The 26,174-nt window shown below is 45.8% G+C and overlaps 1 protein-coding gene across 4 annotated transcripts in view; it reads right to left on the bottom strand.

Moving 5' to 3' along the window:
* Window positions 1-26,174, bottom strand: part of ABTB2 (ankyrin repeat and BTB domain containing 2) — a 129,874-nt gene that overhangs the window by 33,954 nt on the left and 69,746 nt on the right. For all 4 annotated transcript variants that reach the window (XM_071559278.1, XM_071559279.1, XM_071559276.1 and 1 more), the window contains 2 exons: window positions 8,348-8,494; window positions 5,195-5,414 (listed from right to left, as the gene is read on the bottom strand). In XM_071559278.1, coding sequence (XP_071415379.1) covers window positions 5,195-5,414; window positions 8,348-8,494 — 367 coding nt within the window. The remainder of the gene's footprint in view (window positions 1-5,194; window positions 5,415-8,347; window positions 8,495-26,174) is intronic.

Below are 26,174 nucleotides of genomic sequence, written 5' to 3'. Positions count from 1 at the left end.
TGACCAGCTCTGAGAGCAATGATAGCTCTGGGTGATGTTGGGACTCAGGCAAACCCAGCCCTCAGCAGCAGGTTATTCCTGATTTTCCTTCCTTCTCTGCCAGTTGGATGCTCAGGCAACACCGAGCAGGGCTGTCTGGAGGCAATGCACACTAACCACTGGGATATTAATATTCCCCTTAATAGGAATTAATACTGTTGGATAACTGATCCATGTGACCAAATCACTCCTGTCTTGAGCAATTCCAGAAGGAACATTCAGTAGTATCAGGGATTTTCTGAACACCGGAGACGAATGCAGCAAAATACGAAGGCAGGAGCTGAAGGCTCTCATTGTTTCTAGTGATGCACCTAGAAATCACCAAATAAAAAGGAACCAAGCATGATCAAAGTCATGCCTTTTCAAACCATGAAATGCAGAAGTTTGAGGAGGAGGAGGATGGTCACTGGGGATTCAGAAACAACCAAGGCCCAGGGGCTCTTCACAGGCATCAACCACTGCAAATCAATCAATCCATCCATCCATCCATCCTGCTTGGGCAGGATTTGGACACCGTGTCAGGAAGAACTAATTTAGGCTCAGCTCTGGTTTCTGTACTAGCCAAAGCAGGTTTAGATTAAACACCAGAAGACAAAAGATATCAAGTGTTCCAGCCAATGATGATTTCAAACAATAGCTCAGACACTGGAAGAATAGAGTATTTGAGCAAATAGCACTCAGAAACAGCAAGAAAGGGCTACAATCTTTTCTTTTTCCTTCAGAATCAGATGCACTTTTCATCCTTTCCCAACAAATTATGTCTCACAGCTGGAGATGCTGGAAATAATCCACAGAGAAAAATCCCAGTGGATGGCTCAGTTCCTTCCCCCTCCTGCCCAGCACACGTGGCACAGAGGAGGAAGCACAAGTCCATTTTTCCTGCTTGGCCCTACTGAAAAATATGATTTGCATGTTCATCCAAAGGCCCTGGATCATGTGAGGTGACAGATGTAATGGAAGACTCCTGTTGGAAGCTGAAAAAGATTTTAGGTGGTTTTTCAGCCTTGTATCCAAGAGCAGGCAGTAAGCAGAAAGCAGGAGGAGCAGCAGCCTCCCAAATGAAGGGAGGATGGGCAGCAGCCCTCCTGAAGGATTTTCTGTGACAGGGAAGGCAGTGAGTGAGCCCAGGTTTGTTTACAGCCCCATCACAACACAGACTCCTCAAAACAAGGAACTGCACAGTGCCAACAGCACAAAGTGGCCCCGGTGTGACTGGAGCTGCCTCCCTGCAGCATCCACAGCTTTTCCAGTTCAAGAGCTGTGGATTTCCATCACACTGGCAAGCCCCAAATTTTACTGCTGTTGGCAGCTGACAAATCCTCCATCAGCTCTGGAATTTCCCCAGTGTTTTACTGGATTTTCGCTGACAGTCAGATGGGTACAGCCTGTGTGCTGCTGCTGATGCAAATTGTTTTGTACTCACTGATGTTTGGAATAAAATAATGCCTCAGCAAACTCAGACAACATGTAAAACTTGGCAGGGCTGCCACATGGATGGCTTGGAAAGGCCTGACAAGGCTGGATCCACAAGCTCTGATGGACAAGCCTGGAATTAGGTTTAGAATGTTCTACAGAGCAACAATAGAAAAATACAATTTAGAGTTTTTTAAAAGTGTAGCTGGAAGGGGAGGAAGCTCAGCCTACCAAAATCATAGATGGCAGCTTCACCAGGAAGCAGCATCCAGCCTTTCTCCCTCTTCCTGGCTATTAGATTATGTTGACTTTCCTCCAATAAATGCTGTAGACACACGGTAACCACAAAGAGGCAGGACAAGGACAGCCTGCAGTGTCTAGTCCCAGCTTTAAACTGGACCAGCATCCTGGCCAAAGTAATTAACCCAGGGCAGACAAGTTCACCCAGCTGTAACATGAACTGCAATACTGACCTCAATTTGGGCTCTGGGGGAGCAAAAACTCCCCGAGATAAGTATCACTCCAAGAGCCTTCTTGCCTTGACACACCATTAAAAAGAAAACACAGCTTTATGGTCCACTTGGGAAAAAGTGAAAAAGGAGAAACTTTGTTTTCCCTTTGGATGGCTCAAGTCACAGTATCCCAACCAATCCCTGCGAGCATGCTGTGGGACATGATCCCAGGCTGTGGAGTGCTCCCAAGCTCAGCCAGCCTGACACAAGCAATGGGAAACATCCCAGAGCAGGAACAGAGCAGGGAGAGCAGCAGTGCCACGTGTCTGCTTGCTCCTTGTGGTCCAAAAACACATCGTCTGACCCCTGACACCACACAGACCAAGATCTTGGAGACAATAAAAAATCTTCTTGCCCAGCACAGCCACGTTTTTGCAGCAACATGGACAGATGTGCTCTGACAACACCAAAAGGCTGTGGGCCTTCAGGCCCCCACCCAGGTGTGTCCTCACTGAGCTCATGCTCACCTCAGGCTCTCACTCCTTTGCCAAGATACTGCACAAGTGGCACTCTGTGTCTGCAGAATGCTTCCTCAGGTGGTCTGTCTGACCCCAAACAGCAGATGGTTTGCTGTGCCTGCAGCAAAGAAGGTCATTCTGGGGTTCTAGGTGGGCCACGGCTCGATGGTACAGCTGCACTCACTTTGGAAATGTTTCAGGTTTTGCTTAAGATCCCTGAGTGCTTTGTATCTGTCTCCTCTCCTCCTCCTGCTGCAACACCTTCACCTGGAGGTACCAGAACCAAATATCACCAACCCACAATCTTTCCAGAGTTTCAGGCTGTTGAGACCCCAAACCATTTCCAGACTGGTGGCCAAAACAGAGAGCTCCTCTCTGCCAAACTAGATGTGATCCATCCACCCCACTGCTGCAGGACCCTCCAGCCCTCTCACCTCAGGGCTTCTGCCATGGATCAAACACACTTTGAACTGGCTCTGTTCACTGAGGTGCCTCAAATACCTTTCTGCAGGTGTGTGTGTTTGATACCTCTGCACTTTGCTGCAGGATACGTTTAGAAGCTCAGCAAGGTGTTTTAAATACCTTTATGGCACGTGACAACCCCTATTAGGCATTAATTCAGAGCTGAATTCTGTGCTTGCCTTCAGGCTGAAGTGAAGACCTTACAGACCCTTCAGTGGTATGATTTCCACAGCACTCAGCATCACAGTGACACAGAAAGCCCAAACAGCAGATTGTCAGGTCTCTGGATGAACAACTGCAGCTCCTTCCACTCAATCAACGTGGCTCACAGATCTGCCCACAATCAGGTCTGAACAAGTCTGCAGCTCTGAGAGCCATCCCTCTCTTCACTAAATTTCAGATCAGCTCAACAGATATATAAGTTTACAGAGGAAAGTGAAGCACAAGTAAATACAGAACAGCTCAGTATTACTGTCCTTGTTTGTGAACCTGATAGTGCTCAGGTTTTGGTGGGTTTTTTTTTCCCTAATGTAATTTTTTTGCTCCATTTTAATATATCCTCTTTAATTTCCTTTACAGCTATGCACTGGTCAGAAAAAAATGGCAGAAATTTCCCTTACACCAGCTGTCACAGGATCTAGTGTGGATTTCAAAACAGAATAGAGTTGCAGCCAACATTCCAGAAAAACTCTGGTGGACCATGTGAAGAGCATTGTTTGGGAGCAATTGGAGAGATAACTGCACTCCTGATTTAACTCATTTATTATCCTCAGTGTACAAAACAAGTAGTTGCAGTAACATCCTGACACCGAAAGAACACAAAATAGAAAGCCTAGCCTACATTTCTGGCACAAACTGTTCAGCAGCTTCAGCTGTACAACTGTGGGAACCAGTGGTACAACCAGAGACAATGTGAAAACTCCTATTTTTGCACAGTGTGCAAACATGCAGGGCAGAATAAACAACCTTGCACTAGGCAGGGCATTTGATTAAGGTTAGTGAGCCCAAAAACCTGAGCTGCCAGTGGGCTCTGAGCTGTGCAGCTGCCTCTCCCTACTGCTATTTTATTCACCTTCACTTGATTCCTCTTGAGTCTTTGTATGTGCACATCAGGATCCCTCTCTCTGTAGAGTCCTGCTCTTTTTGAAAAGATTTTAGGGGAGGATCAAACACAAACACAAATCTTTTTTTTGCTTTTATAATTAATTCTTTGTGTGTTGCTATGATTTCATACCAGTTTCAGAAGCTGGGGCTGAGTGCAGTGAAGAAGAAACCATGTTATTTCCAAAGCTGCAGAGGTGTTCTTCTTTCCCTGCTCACCTGTCCAACAAGCACCTTTTTTGTTTTGTGAGTGTGGCATCTCCTCTCAGGTTTCAACACATCCATACACCTCTGAAAACTCCCAACAGTTTGTTTTTGAAAAGGGCCAGGATAGAGCTCTCCCTCAGCCTGTTGTCCAGCAGGCTAAAGGACATCCAAAGAGCAAGCTAGAATAAATAAGGGGATTATCAGGAGCCAGAATTTAAGATTGCTACAATAAATATAAACTTGGATATGCACTTGAAAATGGGGAAACAGGCCTGGAACTGTCTGGGTGTCTCTGCAGAATGCAAGCGGGGAGCAGGAGCTACCTGACCTGCCATGGAACTTCAGCCTGTGGCCAGGGCTCTGAGGGTTCCTCAGCTCTGCTCTGCCACCAGCCTGCCAGGCAGACTGCCAAGGAGCTGGGCAGGAAGGAGACCAGGGAGGCTTCCAACAGCAAAAACATCCCTCTGGAAAACTCCTGACCACTCTAATAATGGGACTACTCTCTGAGTCAGTTCTGGTGCTGGCAGAAGGCAGAGACACCCACAGCTTTCTCTGCTTAGTTCCTGACTTCTCATGCAAATTCCTTTCTACACCAGACACACAGCACCAACCAAAGCAACCCTGCAGAAGGACGTCCATAAATCCCTCCAACCCCGCAGAAGGACATCCATAAATCCCTCCAACCCCCTCCAGCTTTTCCCCAGCACGATGACAATGGTTAACTGGTGCCATTCAGAAGGCAACACTTGCTTTGGTGAGGTCTTTCCTGCTTCAGGCTCCCAGGTGGGCTGCTGGCAAGGTCTCCCGATGAGCCCTTGGCAGCACACGGCATCTGCCTTGCTCGGAAAGCTGCACGGAGAACCAGCCCCAATTCTAAGCCTTTGTAAACTTGGCACCACCCCCTGGCCTGAGAGCAGGAGTAACTGGAGCCTGGTGGGTGATGGCCCCCCACGCTGCTGCCCACCCTGCCCAGCCCAGCCCCGGCACCGCCGCCCGACGTACCGCTCGTTACTCAGCGTCATGCGTGGAGGGTCCAGGTTGGGGTTCTCCAGGGACTCCATCTGGGGGCAGCGCAGGAAGTAGTAGAGGGTGTGCAGGGCATCGGGGGACCAGCAGATGGGCGGCTGCGGCTGCTGCTGCCGGCCCTGGCGCGCGGGGCTCGTGCCCGGCCGCAGGCTGTGCAGGCACTGCAGGTGGTGCATCGCTCGCGACACCAGGTCACCTGCACGCAAACAGGAGAGACCTTCAGTGCCCTTCTGCGCAGAGAAACACATCTCCCACCTAAGAAATGCCTTCTGGGTGCACACACTTCCCTCCACAAAGGCACAGGGTGTCTGTGTCCCCAGGCTGCCACTCTGCAGGGCACTGCACGGGAAATTTAACTTGCTTTCAAAGGACAAGTTATTAGTTAGGAAACATGAAATGAAACTCAAGTCACCACACCTTCAGAACAGTGTTATAGTGAATTTTCTGGTTAATTGCTGCTTTTCTCCTCTTTTCACCCACATATACCAGCTCTTACCTACCTACAAAAACTTCTGATATCCTTGTAAAAGGTGGTCTGCTCGACCTGGGAGCAAAGCCAGCAGGACCAAGACAAATCCTTCACTCTCGTTTTTGTTACTGAGTTGCTCCCATTTCTTCCAACTGGGTCATGCTGTTCTATCCTCTTGTCTGGGCACTTGAGACAAATTAATGACATTGTGTTCCATTCAGAAACCCCTTCTTTTAGGGATCTGCTGCTCTCATTCTCACTGTAGCTGCAGGTTTCTCCAGCCTAACAAGACCTGAATTGTCGTATCAAAAAGCCAATCTTTATCACGCTGGCTGCCACAAGCTGAGCCAGAAGTTTGCTCCTGAGCCTTGTGAGAAGCTCAGCCCATGAGAATTCTGGGTTTCTCAGTCCTCTTGGTCTTTGAACTCGAGCCAACCTGCCTCTGTGTTGGAGCACAGTGGACCTGAGGAAGCCTGGAAGAAGGTGACCTGTATTACACATTTGCCCTCAGAAAGGATTTTTAAATTGCAGGTATTTTAAAAAGTTCACAGAGCAACGATGCCAAAGCTGGTCTTTGTGTACTAAGTTTGCTTTATGCACACCCTGTTTACTCTCCTTGTATTCTGGTGCATTACAAACTCTAAAAACCTTTTAAAAGTCTCAGACATTACATCTTTGAGCAGTATGACTACAGTGAGCTGAATTATTACTATGGATTACTATACTTAGCTAGAATCTATTTTTTCCTTGGGAGAATCCTCTGTTGCTTTATGTTTTACAGTCCCCTAAAACTCTCACAGGAAACATTACTCTATTGTGTCCAAAAGTCACAATACTGGGAAGGATGGAACTGAAATAGTCTCCCCATCACAAAGCTGGTTCCTGAGAAGGCGCCCTGAGTTTGGCTGTGCCACAGATGCATTAGTAGCACCTCCCTCTAAAATCCTTAGGAAGTTGTTACTAATTCATCAATATCTAACAGCAATACACTGAATTTGCCAGCCAATCTCTGGCTGAACCCCTGGGGTTCTCCTGTTACACAGGAGAAGCTCCCACAAAGCTACTCTGTGTCTAAACATGACATTTTCGAGAGTATTAAAAAATCTCACTTTGCAATCTACAGCTGTACCACCCTCACACAGTACATTCAGCTTAAGGACTCACTTTAGAATAAAAAAAACCCCTTCTAACAACTCTGCTTTTCCACTCCAGTAGCTGCACCATCTGAGTGTTTTATGAGAGTATCATGAATCCTCCAGCGCTGGTGCTAACACTGCCTGTGAAGTTTGAGCAGAAATGCATCTGGAATTCAAATTTTCAGCTCAGAATAACGTTCCTCCTCCTTTGCACACTCACTCTATTTTTCTGGCAATGTGCAGCAAGATTTAAAAGTTAAAAAAAAAAAAAAAAAGTAGGCAACTGTATCAGGAGATCTATTCACTGGATGTACTGACCAAGTTGGCCAAGGCAGGGACGGGGGAAGAGAGAGAGAGAGGAAGCTGCATTCAATCTCAAGCCCTTACTACAAATGTTCTCTTGTGTTCCAGGATAAATAGAGGTGTGTTACAGGAATTTGAAAACCTCAAATTAAGGCAGGTTGCAAAATAAATGGTGAAACCCACAAACTCCTTGCTGGCCCTGACATTCATTAGCATTCAGATGGTGTAGACTAAGAAAGTGATGCCAAGAAGAAACGTTGCAAGGGAAAAGTAGGACCAGGAAAATACAAATCATTTTTGTTTACTTTAAAGGGGCTTTGTGAGCACTCTAGGAATGGAACATTTCATTTGCTTAGCATGAAAAAAAGAAAGAAGGGTTTGAACAAATTTTTGTTACCAAAGTGCTCTCAGATTTTTTTTCCCCTCCACTTTTTGTTTTTAAAGTAACCAAAAAGCTTTTCCTGGAGTATCCTGAACCCTTGACATTTCCACTGCAGAAACACTTACAGAGAGAACTCTCTTTGCCACCTGAGGGAGGTGCCGCTGCTGTGCTCCACAAATGTATGTGCAAGAAATCCTCCAGAGGCATCTGGGCAGGAGCATCCACCTTTGGCTGGCACGAAAGGTGAGAAAAGCCACATCTTCTCCATGTCCAGGTGGATTGTTTAGCGTGGAGAAGAGGAGCCTCAGTGGTGACCTCACCACTCTCTACAACTCCCTGAGATGTTCTAGCCAGGTGGGGGTTGGTCTCTTCTCTCAGGCAACCAACAGTAAGACAAGAGGGCACATCTTAAGCTCTGCCTCAGGAAGTTTAGGTTGGATATCAGGAAGAAGTTCTCTACAGAGAGAGTGGTCAGGCACTGGAATGGCCTGCCCAGAGAGGGAGTGGATTCTCCGACCCTGGAGGTTTTTAAGGTGAGACTGGACGTGGCACTGAGTGCCATGATCTGGTAATCACAGTGGGGTTGGATCAAGGGTTGGACTTGACGATCTCAGAGGTCTCTTCCAAACAAACTGATTCTATGATTAAATACAAAGCAGACTAACCAAGCACAAGCTGATTTTCACAAACAGCACCACAAGCCAATTAACTCTTCCCCAACGTCAGCCAAACGCTGCTCGCACCATCAACAATGGCAAAGCTCCCACTGCCCTCAGAGCAGGGACTGGCTCTCTTGCTCTGCTGAAAGAAACCTGGGGGCGGTTCCAGCCCCAACTTACTCAGCTCCGAGATGCTCCCAACACACGTGGCCAGCAGGGCCTGCTCCAGCGTCCGGAGTTCCAGCTGCGCGTACGCGTCAGCCCGTCCATCGCTGCACACTGAGCCGTCGTTGTAGGGGCTGAAGTGGGCAGGCAGGGACAGCACACCTGGGGCAAGAGAAGACAACAGACCTTCAGAAGAGGAAAAACAAGGCCCTCCGAGAGAACTCAGTCCCTTCCTTTGGGGACTTCAGGTCTTTGGACAAGTTCAAAGCAACTCAAACAGCGTCATGAATATCACTGGAACAGCTGATGGAGGGGAACTGGGCCCTGGGGAGTAAGGCTGGGTGTTTCTGCAGCCTTTAGAAGTTCAGAGCAAATTGCAGTGGAGATAAAACTACATGAAAAGCTCCAGTGGAGCCTCCACTGCTGTTCATCCACCAGTTTGCTGGGGAACAGCTGTATGCAGAGTGCTGGGGACAGGGGCCTGGTTTTGGGAGATGCTGCAATCTCTGCAACTCTGCAAACAAACCCATGGGCTGTGCCAGCCCTTTGAACCTGCCCCTGCAGTTCCAAATGCTCACACTGTGGTTTCTACCTGTGCAAAGCCAAGTGACGCCCACGAGTTTTGAGGTTGCATTTTCATCTCTATAAATGACCCCTGGTGAGAGGGAGAGAGATTAGAAAGATAGTTCCATTGCACACACATACCACACACACACACTCTCCTTCCAACTCCTCCTCTTGCACACACTGATATGCAGTAATTGATGGGCTTGCAAGCAGTTTTGTTTGTGATTGTCAGGACCCCGTGTGACTTTGTGCATGCTCCTACAACTTCTTTGCATTATTGGCAAATTAGAGACTTTTGGGGTGAATTGGCTGCAATGGCAGCAAAAGGGATGCCAGAAAGAAGTCCCACCTTAAGATGCAGGCAGTCTCTACCAAGGGCACTCATCCACCTTCCCCAGGTCACCTTTCTCACCCATTATCTTTGCCTGACCACAGCAGATGTGCAGCCACAAGTCCCTGCAATGCAAAGGTCAAAAAAAATACCACCTCCCCTGTTTTCCTTCCAGGAATCCACTAGTTGGATAGTTTCCCTTCAAATCAGCCAGCTGAGTTTTGGTGCCCTTTGGACACTCCTGCTCCATGTGTCACAGGGAAAAAGAGGGAATGTGGCCTGGGGAGCTGGGAATATGGTGGAGGCTGAGGTGGGAGAGGGACTCTGAGGTGGGTCTGATGAATCCCAGTGTGATGCTGCACCCAAGGGGTGGGTGGACTCCAAAAAGCTGCCTGCCTGCAGCAGGAACACTCAGCTGGTGTTCTTGTGCCCTTGCTGCTGCCACACTTCAGCTGTGTTTGGTTGCCACCACGTTTTTAATTACAGCTCCACCCCGCAATTCCAGCAGCACCCCTGGCCCCAGTTTCCCATGATTTCAGACAAGGGCACTTCCAGCTACAATTGCCTGTGCTCTTATGCTGCTGCATCCTGTATTTTTGCCTTCTGCCTTTGATTCATGCAGAGCCAGACCGATCCAGTCCAGCCTGGACCCCCATTTCCTTCCACCCTTCACCTCCCGACCTTGCTCCGGTCTCAGATGTGGAGACACTTTGCTCCCGTGGCAGTGACCTCCTGTCTCATTGGGGCTGTGTATTCTTGTCCAACAAAACCCTGCCAGAGCAACGGCAGCACATTGTGCAAGACCTTTTGTTCCTTTGTCTTGATGTTTTCTTTGGAGATTTGATGCTGCATTGATCTCCCCTACCCTTTTCACATCCTCTTTGCATCCTGCTTGGTGGCAAAGCCAAAGGCTGCATCAAAAACTTCCTGGACACGATGAGAATAAGGGAATGATTTATCCTGTTGTTCTTCTTCACTGTACATCACTTTTAGTTAATGGAGAACACTCTGCCAATGCCCTCTTAACCTGAATAATTAGAAAGCTGAGGCTTTAAGAGCTACCAGAAGTGATGCATACAAACGAGAAGAGCTTGCTTTAAATATGCTATACAGAGCCTAAGCCACTTCCTTTTCCATGCCAGAGCTATGAAAGGATGTTTGAAAGACATATGGATTGAATTTACTGCAGAGGGAGAATCAAAACAGACTGATTTGTCACAACTTTCAAATACAGGCATATAATTCTACAGAGGCGAAAACACAAACTGGCAGTTCCATTACTGGGAAAAAAAATGGGGCATATTTTCTCTGCCAGCCAGTTCCAGTCGGGCCTGTTTTCCAACAAGGAATTAAAAATAAAGATTTGTCGAAGGATTGGAATTGGCTCACAGACGTAACAACATTTTCTCAGTTTTTCACTTAACACTTTGCCAGGTGGTGTGAGGAAACAGGGAGGATTTATTTACTTTTGGAAAAATGACTCGGGCAAGATGGTGGTGGGTGAGATGTGTGTTGTCACTTGCCTTGCTCCAGCTGAGGAGTATCCTGTGCACCAGACACACAGAAGGATGTTGCCAAGGCTTGGGCCACGTGCCAAAGGCTGACAGTGGGATTTTCCATGGGATAGGAGAGGAGAATGAATCAGCCCCTCAGCACAGAAGGTTTCAAAGAATCCCCATGTCTTGATAGGAAGGAGCAGTCCTAGGAATGAGGACACACCTCCCAACACTGACTTGGAGACAGAGAGCAGGGACTGAAAGGGCAGCAAAGAGAAACACACCCCACAACTGTTACACCTTGCAGAGCTTTATCAGGATTTCCTCCCTGATACGCTTCCAGGGGGCTGAAAAAGCGTCATCTCTGCTCTTCAGAGCAGAAATTGAGGCACAAAGACATCTGAAGTCAAGCTTTGCTCACTAATATTATAATTAGAAACAGGATTTAATCCTCAATGTCAAATAAAAATAGTTGTTTGATAACAGACAATGGCCTTGTGCTGATTGTACCCCAAGCAGTGGCTCCTGCTTTCCTGCCTCCCAAATCCCAAGTCTGCAGGCAGAAGGTGCTGCAATGGCACAAACCACAGGGACAGTTTCTGTCTGGCATTCACATTCCTGCACTTCTGCAATCTTGGCAACACTGCTTTTAATCACGATAGCTAAATAAGCAAAACTGTAAAGGAAACAAATCAATCCATGTCAAAACACTCTCTGTTTGAAACCACCTTCGAACTACCCACTTGTTTCCTGACCTTCCGAAATGCATTTTGCCCACAAACAACAATGTGAAACAGCACACAACTACCACAGCATTGCTCTTACAGTATTTACTCTGAGCTGGGTTTCCTACACATGCCTGGCCGTATCCTGCCATTCTGGTCATGTTTTGGGTTTTTTTTTTAATTAACTAAGATTTTAAGCACAGGATCCAAGCCCAGGTGAAGTTAGTGAGTTAATCTATTAAGTTGAGCATGGTTTAGCTCAAATCTCAGCAGGAGCTAAGAATTCACCTCTCCAGAATGGTGTGATTCTAGATTAACAATTTGTTTCTGATATTGCCACAGCCTCTGAAACTGCAGCTGGAAATAAAGGCATATTCTACCTCAGTTAAATATGAAACCTGTTCATGAGCACTGGCTGCCAACCATCTTAAAAGGCAGTCACGACTGGGTGAAATTCCAGTTAGGCAGTTCCTTAAATTCCAATTATTCTGCTTGCCTAAAGAGTTTGAAAATGTTGTCTGTAATTTGATGCTTTTAATAGCGACTGAAAACGTCTCCAAGTCTGAGCAAGATCCAGGGAAAAAAAGTCTGGTCACACTCTTGGACATCTTTCTTCTTCAAGAGGTGCAGCAGCTCTTTGCAGAGCTTTGGCTGGGCAAAACTCCTGAGTGGTTTCCAGCATGTGCTGGATCCCTCTGCTTTGGAGCCAGGCTGGGGGTGCTCACCTGGAGGAAAGAAGGCTCCAGGGAGACCTGAGAGCCACTGCCAGTGCCTGAAGGGGCTCCAGGAGAGCTGGAGAGGGACCTGGGACAAGGGATGGAGGGAGAGGACACAGGGACTGCCCTTAAGCTGAAGATGGGCAGGTTCAGATTGAATACTAGGAAGAAAATCTTTACTCTAGGGGTGGTGAGGCCCTGGCACAGGTTGCCCAGAAAGGTTGGGGATTCCCAATCCCTGTGAGTGTTCAAGACCAGGCTGGATGGGGCTCTGAGTAACCCGGTCGAGTGGAAAGGGAGTTGGAAGGAGATGATGTTCCCATTCCCTTCCGAGCCAAACCATTCCATGACTCTGTGGCACCCCAGGCTGGGCCATCAGTGCAGTTCCTCACACAGGGGAACTGTAAGGACCTCTGGATCCATCTCTGAACGGCCTCAGGATTCACAGGTTGGCATCGAGTGCTGCTCTTCTGGTATTGGGATAAAGCAAATGCAGACTTCTACCCGCATTTTATTTTAAGATGTGAATGCTTAAAAACCTTATTTCAAGGAACTTTCCCACTGTATCTTCAGACTTCATGTTGTTGGCATGTTAAATTCATGGGAAAAGGACTCTCCATGATTTTTACCTTGCTGGGATGATTTTCTTTGGCCTTTTCCCTAATCTGGACCCTTGATGTTGGCAGACAACCTCGCAGCGATTAACTCCTCAGCCTTTTGATGACTTTCAAACACTTCTGTGATGTCTAGAGGTTAAGATGGGGCCACTCACAAGTGGCAAAGGGCCAAGGAGACTTGGCTGGAAAGCACTTAAGTTTCTGCTGTCTGGGATTCCTCATGGAAATTGCCCAGGGTACTAATTCCCTTATTTCAGAAATGCACTGGCTGTATTCATGACAGATTAGACAAAGGATCAGGAATATAATTAGGATGGGGCCATACACCATAAATTACTGACACAACCCCCCTATTTTTTATTTATTTCTTTAAAATATTCCAAGTAAAGTGTCTGAGACAATACACTATATTGATTTCTCCCTTTGGCCAGTGTAAAACCAGGTTCTCTGGGCAGGGATTCTCTGTGTGTTGCATTTTCATTGCACCTGAATCAGTGGTGATTGTTACTGAACACTTCCAGAATACAAATTACAACAGCAGGAACAAAAGTACCTATTTGGCAAAACCAACCAGAAAGCCTTTGGAATACTCAGAATCCCCTTCATACATTATAAATGGTTTCTAAAAGCCCAATTTGTGGAATGAGAACTGCTGTGAATATGTCTGGGGAACTAAGCAAGAAAAATTGGTCCTGGCCTCCAGCATTAGTGTGTTCTTGTGATGTTTGGCTTGTGATAAATCCCACCAGGAACATTCTGTGGGGTGAGAATGATGTGACTGCTGATCCCAGTGAGCTGAGAGGGGACTTGCAAGGCCAGCATTTGGAAGGTGGGTGGTGATGACGACCTGCCCACACTGCAGTGAAACAGCCACTGACCTCAGTGGAGCCAGGAGAAAGCACATCCCACTGCAACTGCACATTCCAAGCACAGAGCACCACCAGGCATTATTAATGCCAATTCCTGCAGCTCTGTTTGCTTCTTGCTGCCCTGCCACTGCTAGGAAAGCTCAACCCTCTTTTATTTGATGAAATGAGATGGGATCTGTTTGACAGATTATAAACAAATGCTCCCCACCTCTCCATAAAGCAGTAACCAAAGTGTTCCTGATGGAAATCCCTCAAATCTAAACACATCAGGTTCCATAACCAACTTCAGTCATGCTGCAGATTGTGAGAAAGGCTTGTGATCAGGAAACAATGCAAGTAATTGCTAACATATAGGAAAATAACGTGGCTGCTGCTGCAGAGCAGGCAGGCATCTCCCTCAGTTTGTCAGCAGTAAGAAAAGTTAAACACAGTTGCTTGTATCTGTACCCACATTAAACAGCAATTGTGTAACTGAGAGCAGGAGGAAAGGCAGGGGAGGGAGGAGCTTCAAGCAGGAGAGAAGGTCTTTAACTCTTCTGCAAGTGCTCAGATGGGTCTCTGCATAGAAGATTCCCTGGGTGGGACAGGTCTGGGCTATTCAGTCTTGGTCTAACTGCTCAGAGACACAACACCCTCTTCAAACTAACAAAGTGCAGTTTGCCACGACTTTAGGAATGTTATTAGGAATATGGTGCTGTATTAATGCACACAGCCTGGTCCTTGCTGTAGCTCAGATCAACAGGCACTGCTGGTCAGAATACCCCAAACCAGAACCACAAAGCACTGCCTAAGGCCACCACCCCATTTTCCTGGGATGCAGCTCCTTGAGGTCCAAAAGCAGGGAAAGCAGTGGAGTTCTCAGCCCACAGTCACTGCCCTTCCAGGGAAAGGGCAGGAGCCCAAGATAGGCACTACGAATACTTCAGTGCCCCCTTACTCACAGGAAACTCCCTGTGTCCTGTCCTCATCCCACACGAGGAAATACTCAACAGTTTGCCTCCCTTTTGCTATGGAAATGGTGCAATTGGGCTGGAAGCTGGAGGGGAGCAAGGTAGGAAATATCTGCATTATATTTGACTCCAGCTGGGCTATACAGGATTGCAAATGACTCTAAATGTAGGAGAAAGGCCTTGGTTTAGTGCAGAGTCAGTATTTCCTGAGTCATTAATCCCACTTCCATATCCCTGTGGTCTTCTGGACAACCACTAAGCTGGCTTGGCCCCAAGCACTTAATTGAACATAAGCACAAGGGAACAAATCCTTGGCTTACACTGTAATGACTGCCAAAAAACGCAGCCCAGCCACTGTCCTCATTCCCATTTCCTAGATGGAGAAATGGGGACAAAAGGAAAAGAAGCAACTGCAAAGTCTGTGCACCAGCAACAGCATTTTGCAAAGCCCCAATCTCCCAGTTCAGAATCCCTGTGCCACCAGAACTTGCCTGTATGAAACTGGACAACTCTGCCTCCACAACCTGCATTCAGAGATTTGAAGTAAATGTAATAATTATGAGGATTTAGTCCAGTTGCACAGAACTATGCTTAGAATCATAGAATCGATTGGGTTGGAAAAGACCTCCAAGATCATCGAGTCCAACCCTTGGTCCAACTCCAGTCCCTTTACCAGACCATGGCACTCAGTGCCACGGCCAGTCTGTGTTTAAAAATCTCCAGGGATGGTGAATCCACCACCTCTCTGGGCAGCCCATTCCAATGCCTGAGCACTCTCTCTGTAAAGAATTTTTTTCTGATATCCAACTTCAATTTCCCCTGGCAGAGCTTGAGCCCATCGTGCCCCCTTGTCCTATTGCTGAGTGCCTGGGAGAAGAGACCAACCCCCACCTGGCCAGAACTTCCCTTCCTATTTTATATGCCACAATAAAAGACCTTTGAGACATAATCTGTAAATATAACCTGTAAATGCTTCCTACATATGTACAACTACTTTTGAAAAGAAGAGTGTGCTCATAGGTACATCCCTAAAATTGGGCTGATTCAATGCATGGAAAACCAAATTCTAATGGATCTTCTACACAGGCTCCAAGGACAGGCCAAGGCCCACAATACACTGTAATATCAGTATCAATAAACTCCCCAATTATCCACAAAACCACGTTTTTAGGACTTCAGGATCCAGTAACTGAAGAGAAAATCCCATACTGGACTATAAATATCAATAAAAAACCAGAGAAAGTTTTATGAGGTATGGTATAAATAGATTCTGAACACTGTGAAAGAAATACAAACCCAGAGTCCCGTGCCCAAAAATGACTGTGGTCCAACAGAAGGAAGACTTAGAACTAACTAGTTGTGTAAACCCTGACCAGTTTATTTAATCTCTGTATCCCAGTTTGCTTATCTGAAAACCAGAGATATTTCTTCATTCCCATTCAGGGTGGTGGTCTTGTTTCTTTCTCATTCTCATCTTAGTCCTTCACTGCTCAACATCCCAGATGTGTCAATAGCACCATTTTGTCCCTTACCAACAGCCCATCTTTCATTTACAAAGCTCTTTTTACCTCCAACAATCCCAAAGCCCTCCCAGACACAGCCACTCCAGAGATGAAAGGACACAATATTGTGACAGTGGAGCTGATGATACCAGAGGAGGAGCTGAGAGGGTGAGGAATGGCAAAATGGCCTGAGCCCAGGAGAGGTTTGGATGTGGGTACAATCCTGGGGCAGCTATTCTGAAAAACACAGAAGAAATACTAGGAGGAATTATAAAGAAGAAACTCTGTGTGTGTGTATATATATTAAAGAAAGCTAGAAAATAAACCTCATTTCTTTTAAAAAAGGCGAGAGGTACTTGAAAAGCAAATAATGGCAATTCCAAGAGTCCTTTAGTGGCACTGCTGTTGGGATTAGAAAATTTAAGGAGAAGAGGTTCATATCACTTTCTCCATTCCCTTGGAATTCTTTAGAAATCTCAAATTTAGGAGCTTATACAGTAAAAACAGCTTCATCTGGTGCAACCAGTGGAACTGAAGCAACAGCAGGCACCAGCCAAAGCCTCTACAATACCCTCTTCAAATCCATTCCTTATTGTTCACTGTCCTTCCTGTAATCTGGCCTTTGAATCGTGCCCAGTTCCCCAGATGTGCTCTGAGTAAGCTCTTTGTCTGTGCCATAATGCCCTCTCTCTCCCTGCCTTCAATTCTTCTATTTATACACCCCATGCCTGTGTGCTTGCCAAACAAAGAGCAGAGTAAATTTATATCCTCTGTCACTCCCAGTTCCTCTTCGTAGGGAACGTCACAATGGAGAATCCCAATGCTCCAGAATAATCAAATGCAATTCCTTCTCAACTATTCCAGAGGAATCCTTTGGAAGACCTCCCTCTACATTACCCCTGCCCAGCAGTTGCTTCATGCAGGAGAGCCCCTGGGCCCATAAAATCTGCCCTCTTTGGCATCTCCTGGCTCCTGGGAACGTGCCATTAACACAGAATTTTAGAAACTGAGGCCGGTTAATAATAAACATCAAGACTGCAATTACATCAGTTAATGACTTAAAATATCAGAGTGTCCTAAGAGGTGCTTATTGTCCTGTTTGATTTTAAAAAGCCACAAGGAAATAGGAACTCAGGAGCAACCAACCTACTGCTCCTGAAGGGCTGGGATTTTTTCGGGCTGTCTCCATTACCTTGGATTTTGTCAGTGTGAAACACACACCGGTCGCTCCAACTAAAATGGGAATTTTATCTGAGTGTAACACAGTGCAGCCCTGAGCCCTTGAAGTGTGAGCTGAGGAGGGCAGGGCTTGGAGGCTCCCTGGGATGAGCACATCCATCCCCTGCCTGCAGACAGGAATGACTCGGGTTAGTCACTGGCCAGACATCCCAGAGCTCTGGGTGGGTGCACCCTGGGCAGTTCCCAGGAAAACAGGTTGGATACCTGGGGCTTAATCTGCAGTGTTACTGCAGAGCAGTGCCCTGCTCAGACCAGGACTTGGGTCCACGAGGAATTCCCGACTCACAAGCGCTGGCATTTTTCTCCCGAATCAGCCCAGCGCCCAGTGTTAGTGCAAGCTTTTGGGAGCAGACAAAGGCAACCCTCCAGCACACAGGTGATAATGCTCGGTTTGCCAAGCACCATTGGGCAGGATTTGCTCTCCAGGACCGTCCTGATAGCACCAAGGACCAGCTGCAATTCCACCTCAGGACAGAAGCTTTCAATTTTCATTTCCTCAAACAAACACTGGGAAGTATTTGGCAGTTTTCTCCCCTACAATACACCAAAGTCTCTTACTAATGACAGTATTTCACAACTTTCTGCTTCCTCACATCAAAGCATCCTGGAGATCTTGTCAACAATGACCAATTGTTTAGAGCCCAGAAGTGCAGTGGAATTTCACTTAATCACCAACTGCTCGGTTTTGTCCTCTATCTTTGCAGCCCTTCAGCCCATTTCTCACATCGTCTGTGGTGCTGAAGGACCATCTCAAACCATCTCCATTCACGCTTGGCTTCCTTGGCTTCTAAACACCTATTTTACTCTCTGCTTATGCATCTGAATTCATCTTTCTTGTCCCCCAGCACCTATTTATTGCACTCAGGATTCTCAACACCAGTTACAAACAAGACCTATTTCTGAATGGACCCTTTAGGGGCAGCAACACTGCAAGAATTTGGCGGTATTTGTAGATTTGGAGGGTTTTTTTCCTGCCAGCAACTCACAAGGCTCTGGCCTGTCTCTCTCATTGCATAAATGCCAAATGCATTTCAAAGTCTAAGTCTCTTGGTTGTGGCCATTTATAGTTTGTATAAAAAGCATAACTTGTACACTTCCATTAGAGCCCTAAATAGAACTACCCTGAGCAAGGACTCCCTGGTCAAACAGTACCTCTTTGAGTTTTGTTTTCCAAAGAATGCTGTGGCCACAATATTATTTAGGGACATTTACATTAAGATCTGAATGCTTGGTGAGGAAACCACTCTGAGTAAGGAATCCCCAGCACTGGGTTATAACTCAGAAGAAAACCAGGTTGCCTCTATTTTTATTCTAGAACACATTTTTTTTTGCATAAGTATAAAAGCACTGAAGTTTACAGTGCTCACACTGCATGGCCATAGTTCTTTGAAGAATTTGGGAGCACTGCCACAGATTTCAGTTTTTAAACACAACATCTATGCAGAGGATGAAAACGAAAAGCTCAATCTTACATTTTATTTTAAAAATACCTTTTGTTATCTTCATTACATCCCTGCACCAGATCCCTTTCACTGACAAACAAAATAACAACTGGACAAACTTTTTCCTTTTTTCAATGAACTATGACAGTGTTACCAGCTCTGTTTATGAAACTTCTGTAACCATCAGCATTTAAAATAAAACGAATGTTTGTTATTTTGTTGGTTCTGTGTTGGTCAACACTGTGATCTCCCCTCTGATGGCAACATGCAGCATCTCCACTGCATCGAAGCACTTGAAAAGCAAAGGGCCATCCCACACAAGGAATCCCTTTTTGGATGCAGCTATTTGTATGCACCCACTATATCCCAGCAGTATTAATAGCTTTGATTACTGCCAAGGAAAAAAAGGCCTTAGGAAGCTTTTAAGTTTATCATGGAACAAAGCAAGAGCCAGAACCAGAGCAGGGGCAGGTCTGTGGAGGCTCAGCTATCTAAGGATGCTTTTTTCTGTTCTTTGCACCAAATTATTGAACAGTTTGAATGAGAGACTGTTCTGTTAGAGCAGGACAAGCTGGTAAAGGCTAAAACTGGACTGCCCTGCAGCTCCACTTCGGGAATTCCAAAATACAGAGGGGAGTAAAGATTGCAACAGGAGATAGGGACCTGCACTTGGATCTGAAATCCAGGTGGCTCCATAATTTAACACTATTTGGAGTTCAGACTTTCCTTCAGAAGTATCTTTCTCCCCAAAAGAAACACAACAGAGCCAGGGCAGGCAAAGGAGCACAGAGAAGACTCAGGGAGGCTGGAAATAGATACATGGAAAAGGAACAGGAAAAAAACCAAAACACCCAAATGTTCCCTGATGAAAAAAAATCAGCAAAAGAATAGGACAGCACTGGCAAACAGCCTGCTAAGTACGAGCCAATTCTGCACCGTTCTCTTGGAAATACTGTATTTTGCTTGGAAATTTTCAGGACCTCCAGGAATGTGTAGCCCTGTGTATCCTTTGCCACTTGTGTCCTCTCCCTCAGCTCATTCCCTGGGAAGTGGCACAACAAACAACGGGCACCGAGCAGAGCTGAACGTGCCTCTGCTTGGCACTGGTGGAACCTGATCCCCACTGTGGCTATTTGGGCAAAGTCATGACTTTCCAGTGTGCCTTCCTTTCAAGAGCACCATAAGGTACAAATATGAAGGAATCAATTTTTTTAATACTGTGCTTTGAAAGCTGGAGTTCCTTGGGTTTGTTTTCTTTCTGCTGGTTTATAGTTCTTCAGGGCAGAATAATCAGATAAACAGAAAAATGCTGCAGTCTCTTAACTACCTATTTCCAAGATGATCTTCACCTTCCTGCCCTGTTCTTACTAATAAATCACTGATTTACTGTTAAGGGCCCTGCAGGCCCCACCATTGCTGCTTCATCTCGGTGGGAGCCAAATGATGATTGAGATGCCAATATATTAGGCTGGCTGGATTCAAAGCAGGAGAAGGAACAAAGCATTTGTGCACAGCAAAGATAAATGAATATAAATCAAGTGCTGAGCCATTTTCTGTGATGGATTAGCACCTTTCTTTGACCTAATAATGTCAAGGGGTCTCCATGCTGACAGCAACTAATGTGGAAATCTCCGTGCTCTGTGAAGCCAGGAGGATTCCTGATCTCCAGCTGCAATTCCACTGTGCCTGTATTTTGCTAGCTGTGTCACTCAGGTGTGAGCCATCCATTGCCTTCATCCCCCCCTTACAAACATCACTGCAGTGCCTACCAGGTTATCTCTAGAGTGTAAGACATTTCTCCGACTCTCTCTTGGAGTTTCCCCCTGTTTTTACCAGTAAACAGCATAGACAGCACTGACATAGGCAAGGACAGGATGGAAGAGCTTTCTCAGTATCCCAAAGAATCAAGGAGTGGCCTGGGTTGGAAGGGATCATCTCACTCCACTCCCTGACATGGATAGGGACACCTTCCACTATCCCAGGTTGCTCCAAGCCCTGTCCAACCTGGCCTTGGACACTTCCAGGGATGGGGCAGCCACAGCTTCTCTGGGCACCCTGTGCCAGGGCCTGCCCACCCTCACAGGGAAGGATTCCTTCCTGCATCTACCCTCTCAATCTACTCTCCATCAGATTGAAGACTCTCCTGTCACTCCAGGCCCTTGTAAACAGCCTCTCTCCATGTTTCTTGCAGGCTCCCTTCAGGTCCTGAAAGGCCACAATGAGGTCACCCCAAAGGCTCCTCTCTGCTATGTGGTGAGGTTGCCAATGTACAAAACTATACAAAGCCAGCAGCAAAATGCAGATGTTTGGATCAAATCTGGCAGCTGCAGTTTTGCCAAAAACAGATGACAGAAAAAAAAACCACCCAAAAAACAACAAAGAAAAACAACACTAGTACACACACAGAAAATGTTAGTGGGAGTGGAGCCCAAAGCTCCCAGTCATGGCCACGGGCAGTAGCTAAAGTTGTACTGGAGAGTGGCTAAAAACCCATTGCATCACTGACTAGGGCCAAAAGCTGCAGGTTTGGAGAGCAGGAGATACATCAAACTCCTGCAGCTACTGCAGCCTCTGGCAGTGGCATCTTCCAGATGCAAAAGCTGACTGTGACCTGTCCAAAAAAAGAGAAGAGTGATGTTTTTCCTGTGTTTGTGTTTGCAACATGAGCCCCTGTGGTGTATCTTGGATTCCTGGGCACTTGGGTCAGCAAACCCAAGGGTTTGTGCCTGGGCTGTTCCCATAGGGGATGGGTGAGACTGCAGCACCCCTAATTCAGCTCAGCTTCAGCTGCCACAGAATCACACCCTGACAGTGCCACCAGAAATAACAGGAACTGCTCAAATACTGAAAATTATAAATTAAGGAGAACCCCTTATATTTAATCTCTCTTGCTCTCAGAGAAAATAATAAAAGACTGACTTTTAGAAATTAGTAGAAAAATTAATCTGCAGCTTTGGCTTTCTGGAACCAACCGAGTTTGCCAAGTGCAAGAAGTTGTTTATAACAAAAGAATCAGAGAACTGGCAATGGTTCCAGAATATTTATTATGATCCACCTGACTGTAGCCAAGACTATTACATCAGCCTAGATAGCCTGAGAACTGGTAGAATATTACTCTCAAATTAGCAAGTTGCTTGGTACCATAGGCAGGGAGAAATGGGTTTGCAAGAGGTCTTGAGTTCTGGCCCCAGCTCTGTGAGGGACAATGGGCAAATCTGCTTTTCTACCTCTAAACTTAATCCCTGTAATGAGAAATAAAGTTTGGGGTTTTTTTTCTCTTTACTCCTAAAGAGTTTGGTTGGTTGTTTTTGTTGGGGGTGAGGAAGTGGTGTTTGTTTTTAATAAATAATATTATGATTCTTAGGACAGCGAGTATCTTTCAGTAACAGATAGAATTTCCTGCTCTCACCATGAGCTCCCTTGGCTCATGCCTAAGGAGGGATGAAGAGAAGGGAACTCCAAAGCCACTGGTGCTGCTGCTGAGTTACACTTCAGCACAGTCCACCATGCCAAGGAACTCTGTGTGGTGTTGAAAAAAAGGAAAACAACACATGCAAAGAGATCAGCTGAGCTTAAGCAATTCAAAGACCATAATTAGAGAACACCTTTTCAGTATTTAGACAATTTCATTCCCAAATAAAACAGGGCACTGAGTGATTTCAGCATGACAGCTCATCTAATGACCTGCTATTCCCCACTGCAGCTGCAGGAGGATTTCTCATTTAGCCCCACTGATAAATTACCTATTTTATGAGAGTCTAAGAAGCCAAGACTCATAAACTCTCTGATGGAGCTGGCATGACATCATTAATTCTGAGGCAGTGTTATGGATGCCTTTTACCTTAAAGCATCTACAAGAACTGACCTATACATTAAACAAGGTATGTCTTTGCCACAAAAGCTCTGGGTAAATGCTGTCCAAGTACAAACTTTGCTGTTACATTATAGGAAAAGAGAAAAACTGCAACAAAGGAAAAGACAGTAGGACATTCTCTGCTGCCCACCCCCGAAGTTTCTTCCTGTCTGTATGTAAATTCTGTTTGGTAATATGTTGCCTTTTCATAAGGAGGGGTCTTTAGGACGTTGTAAAAGGGATTTTTTGCAAGATTTTTTCTCCTTTCTCCCTTCCTCCCTCCTCATATTCTTCCTTCATTTAGGTCTGAAATGAGGTTCATCTTCTGAACACTCAGTTCTTACAATGGTGAATCCTCTTAAACAGCTCCAGTAATCTCCCACCAGAGTTAAAAGTCTGGGGCAAAAATACAATCATCTTTTAATCCTCTTGCACTGGAGGAAGTTCTAGGATACAACACTGAACCAAAAGCATTTCGTGCCTGAGCTCAAGTTTCAGTAGACCTTCAAATACCTGCTCAGGATGAAGAGGCTCCCTCCAAGTCATCAGCATATCCCTGTCCTGTATTTCATGAATACCAAGGGCATTCCCAGGTGGAAAACCAGAACTTATTGCTGGAGTAAAAACCATGTTGCATCTAACCATAAAAAGAGTCTGGTTCTTACAAGCTTGATCACACCATCCACGAGGATTTAGACCCTGTTAGGTCTAAATCCTACCATAGTTCATATTTTAGATTTTTTTTTTAATCTGTACAGTATATAAATCTCCTAAGCATTAAGGCTAATGAAAAGCAGGATGCAGGAAATCTTGCAGGGCAAGCAGAGGTCATCTGTTTCAAAGGGGTTATGTTGTCATTTTTATTTCGGCTGTCAAACATTTTCTCCACAAATAAAAGAGCATTTGTTGCATCAGGTTTCATTCCCAATTTCACTTTTTGCATTTTATAATGAAAGGAAATGCACTTGAGACACATCAGCATTGCTCTTCTCCTCACCAAGCTCTGAGGAGGAAAACGTTGGGGTTTAGGGGCTTTCCTGTTTGTTATTGTTTGTTTATTTTAATTTACACCTGCCTGAAAATGACATCTGGATTTCAGACTATTATGAAAAGCTGTGAAGGAGCCTGTGGGCCCACTACAGTATTTGTCAAAATTTGGTTCAATTTTAGGCTTCCCTGAAGAAATCATCATCACTCCTTTTCCAAACACAATTGTTAAAGATCTGAGGTTTAACTTCCAACTCTGCATTTCTTAGATAGGAAGGAAAAGGTCTCTGAATCTCTTCTCATCTAACAGACTGAAAAAATAAACTGAGAATTCCTCCTTTCTCCTGGGATGCAATGAACAGCCCAAAACCACTCTTTGCAGGAACACTGATTTATGGTTTTGAATGGACTTGGCCCTTCCTCCTTCCAAAGCATTTCAAGTTGCAAACCAACACCTACAGAGCCACCGCTTTCAGCTGCCCTGGTACAACAAGATTGATCCATACCACTGTCTTTGCTTTTCAGCAGGAGAAAAGCATCAAACCCCTTGCCCAGCACCATTCCAGGACCCTGGTGGAGCAGCTCTGGAAGTCAGATGTGCTCCAGGGAAAAGGGTGTGAGAACAGAAAGGGTTATCAGGAATTGTTTTCCTGTTTGCACATCTGTAGTGACCAGCTCCACCAAGCAGATTTATGCAACATCCTACAGGGTACCTGGTTAACAGCCTAAAAGCTCAAGGCATTCCCATATGGATATAGTTTATTCAGTGTCTTCAGCTGGGAAACATAAAAAAAATAAATCATTTCAATGCTGGACTCTAGTTCAGTGTTGTTTTGGTTACCCACTGCCTTGTTTTCTTTATGTTCCCTTTCTCCTAAGGGATGATGCCAACAAAGACTGCAAGAAAAGGCTGGAAGAGTCTGGAAGGAATGGCCACACTAACTCTGCCTCTCTCCTGTTTTCTCCCCTCATTAAACACACAGCACTGTTTTGCCTCACTGCTCCTGTGCACCGGACCAGAGGCTCCCAAGGTTTTTCCACAACAACATCCAAAGCCCTGCTCCAGCCACGGCGCTCGGGATGAATTTTCCAGCGCACACATCGTAGCCCCAGCTGACTTCTTTCATTTCCAAGTTATTGTACCATTAGAGGGACAAGATTAGATTTATGGCATCGCAGACTTATCTTAAATAACCCAGAGAGGCGCTGACATTCCCAGCTCTGGATGGGGCCGTGCAAACCCCTCTCTCCTGCTGGAAGGACAAGCTGAGATCAGATTGATGTGGAGCTTTTCAGCAGGGACTGATTAAAAATAAGAGACTGGGGGAGGGGGAGGTATTTTGAAGAAAAACTTTTCTATTCTCAGAAGAAAAAGAAAACTTATTTTGAGGCAGCTTTCTAAACCATAAGCTGGGCTGGAACACAGTGGGGAAAAGCCTTAGGAGGCTGTAAAGGCAACAGTAGGTTTAGTACATCACTCCTGGGACCTGGCAGCAGAAACAGTGAATCTATTCCAGTCGGCCACTAAATCACATGACTAAGGCATTTCCCTCAGTTCTCTCATCTGTTAAACAGTTACCAACCCTGCTGCCCACAGATGATGCCTCAGAGATGCTTAGAAAATGCAGAGGAAGCAGCACAACAGACAAAGCTCTCAGTCTTCCCAGGGAAAAGGCCTGGATTCTCAGGAACACTAAATCCAGGATCCACTGAGACCAAGGGCTGCTTCTGATATAAAATACAATGCTGTATATAAAACACATCCTCTGTAACAGCCTCCAAGCATGGTAACTTCATCATTCTGTTTCTCCTCCAATGAGCTCTTGGGGTTAAAAACAAAACAAAAGAGCAAGACAACTCTCAGCGAACGCAGTCAGACAAAGTGAGCAGCTGCTTCCAGACAAGTATTAACCTGAAAAACAAGAAGTTTCTTGTCTGTGGCAAGGCAGGTGTTGCTGCAGTTACAGATTCGTGGTATTCACAATTAAAACTAATTTGCAACCTATGCAGGGACAAGGGAACAGCCCAGGAGGTCTGTCCAGACCCAGCACCAAAGCACAGGGGCTGAGCTCTGGCCCTGAGTTTGTGTTTCCATCAGGATACAAATGTTGCCACAATCTTTTTATACTGATAGAGAACATTTCCAAAAGCAATTATTCAGCAAAGAAGCTGTTCTACAACAAATTCTGAGATAAGGTTCAATCTATCTGTGCTCCCCCCAGGCCTTTAAGAGCCTGAAGGGAGATAAAAGACCAGTCACGGCACGTCAGCAGGAGCAGCAAATGACTTTAAGATCACCAGCTACAGACAGAAAATTCCCTTTATTGGCAGCGTATGACTAGAGAGGAAAAAAGACCAATTAAAAAGTAAATCAATCTGTTGTGGTTAGACTGAAAAAGACACCCAGCTCCACCAGCCATCTTCACTTTGAGCTTCAGACAAAGCTGCACTTTGTTTGAAATTTGGAGCCTTGCAGCAAGAGATGTCACAAGGTAGAGCACAGAAGGGTGTTGTCACACACACAGGGCATTGCAATTCTGGGATCATA

Source organism: Pithys albifrons, chromosome 6 (assembly GCF_047495875.1).
Source record: "Pithys albifrons albifrons isolate INPA30051 chromosome 6, PitAlb_v1, whole genome shotgun sequence".
In the NCBI taxonomy this organism is placed as follows: Eukaryota; Metazoa; Chordata; class Aves; order Passeriformes; family Thamnophilidae; genus Pithys; species Pithys albifrons.
The sequence above is the reverse complement of the archived record's forward strand: the minus strand, read 5'-3'. Positions and strand labels throughout refer to the sequence as shown.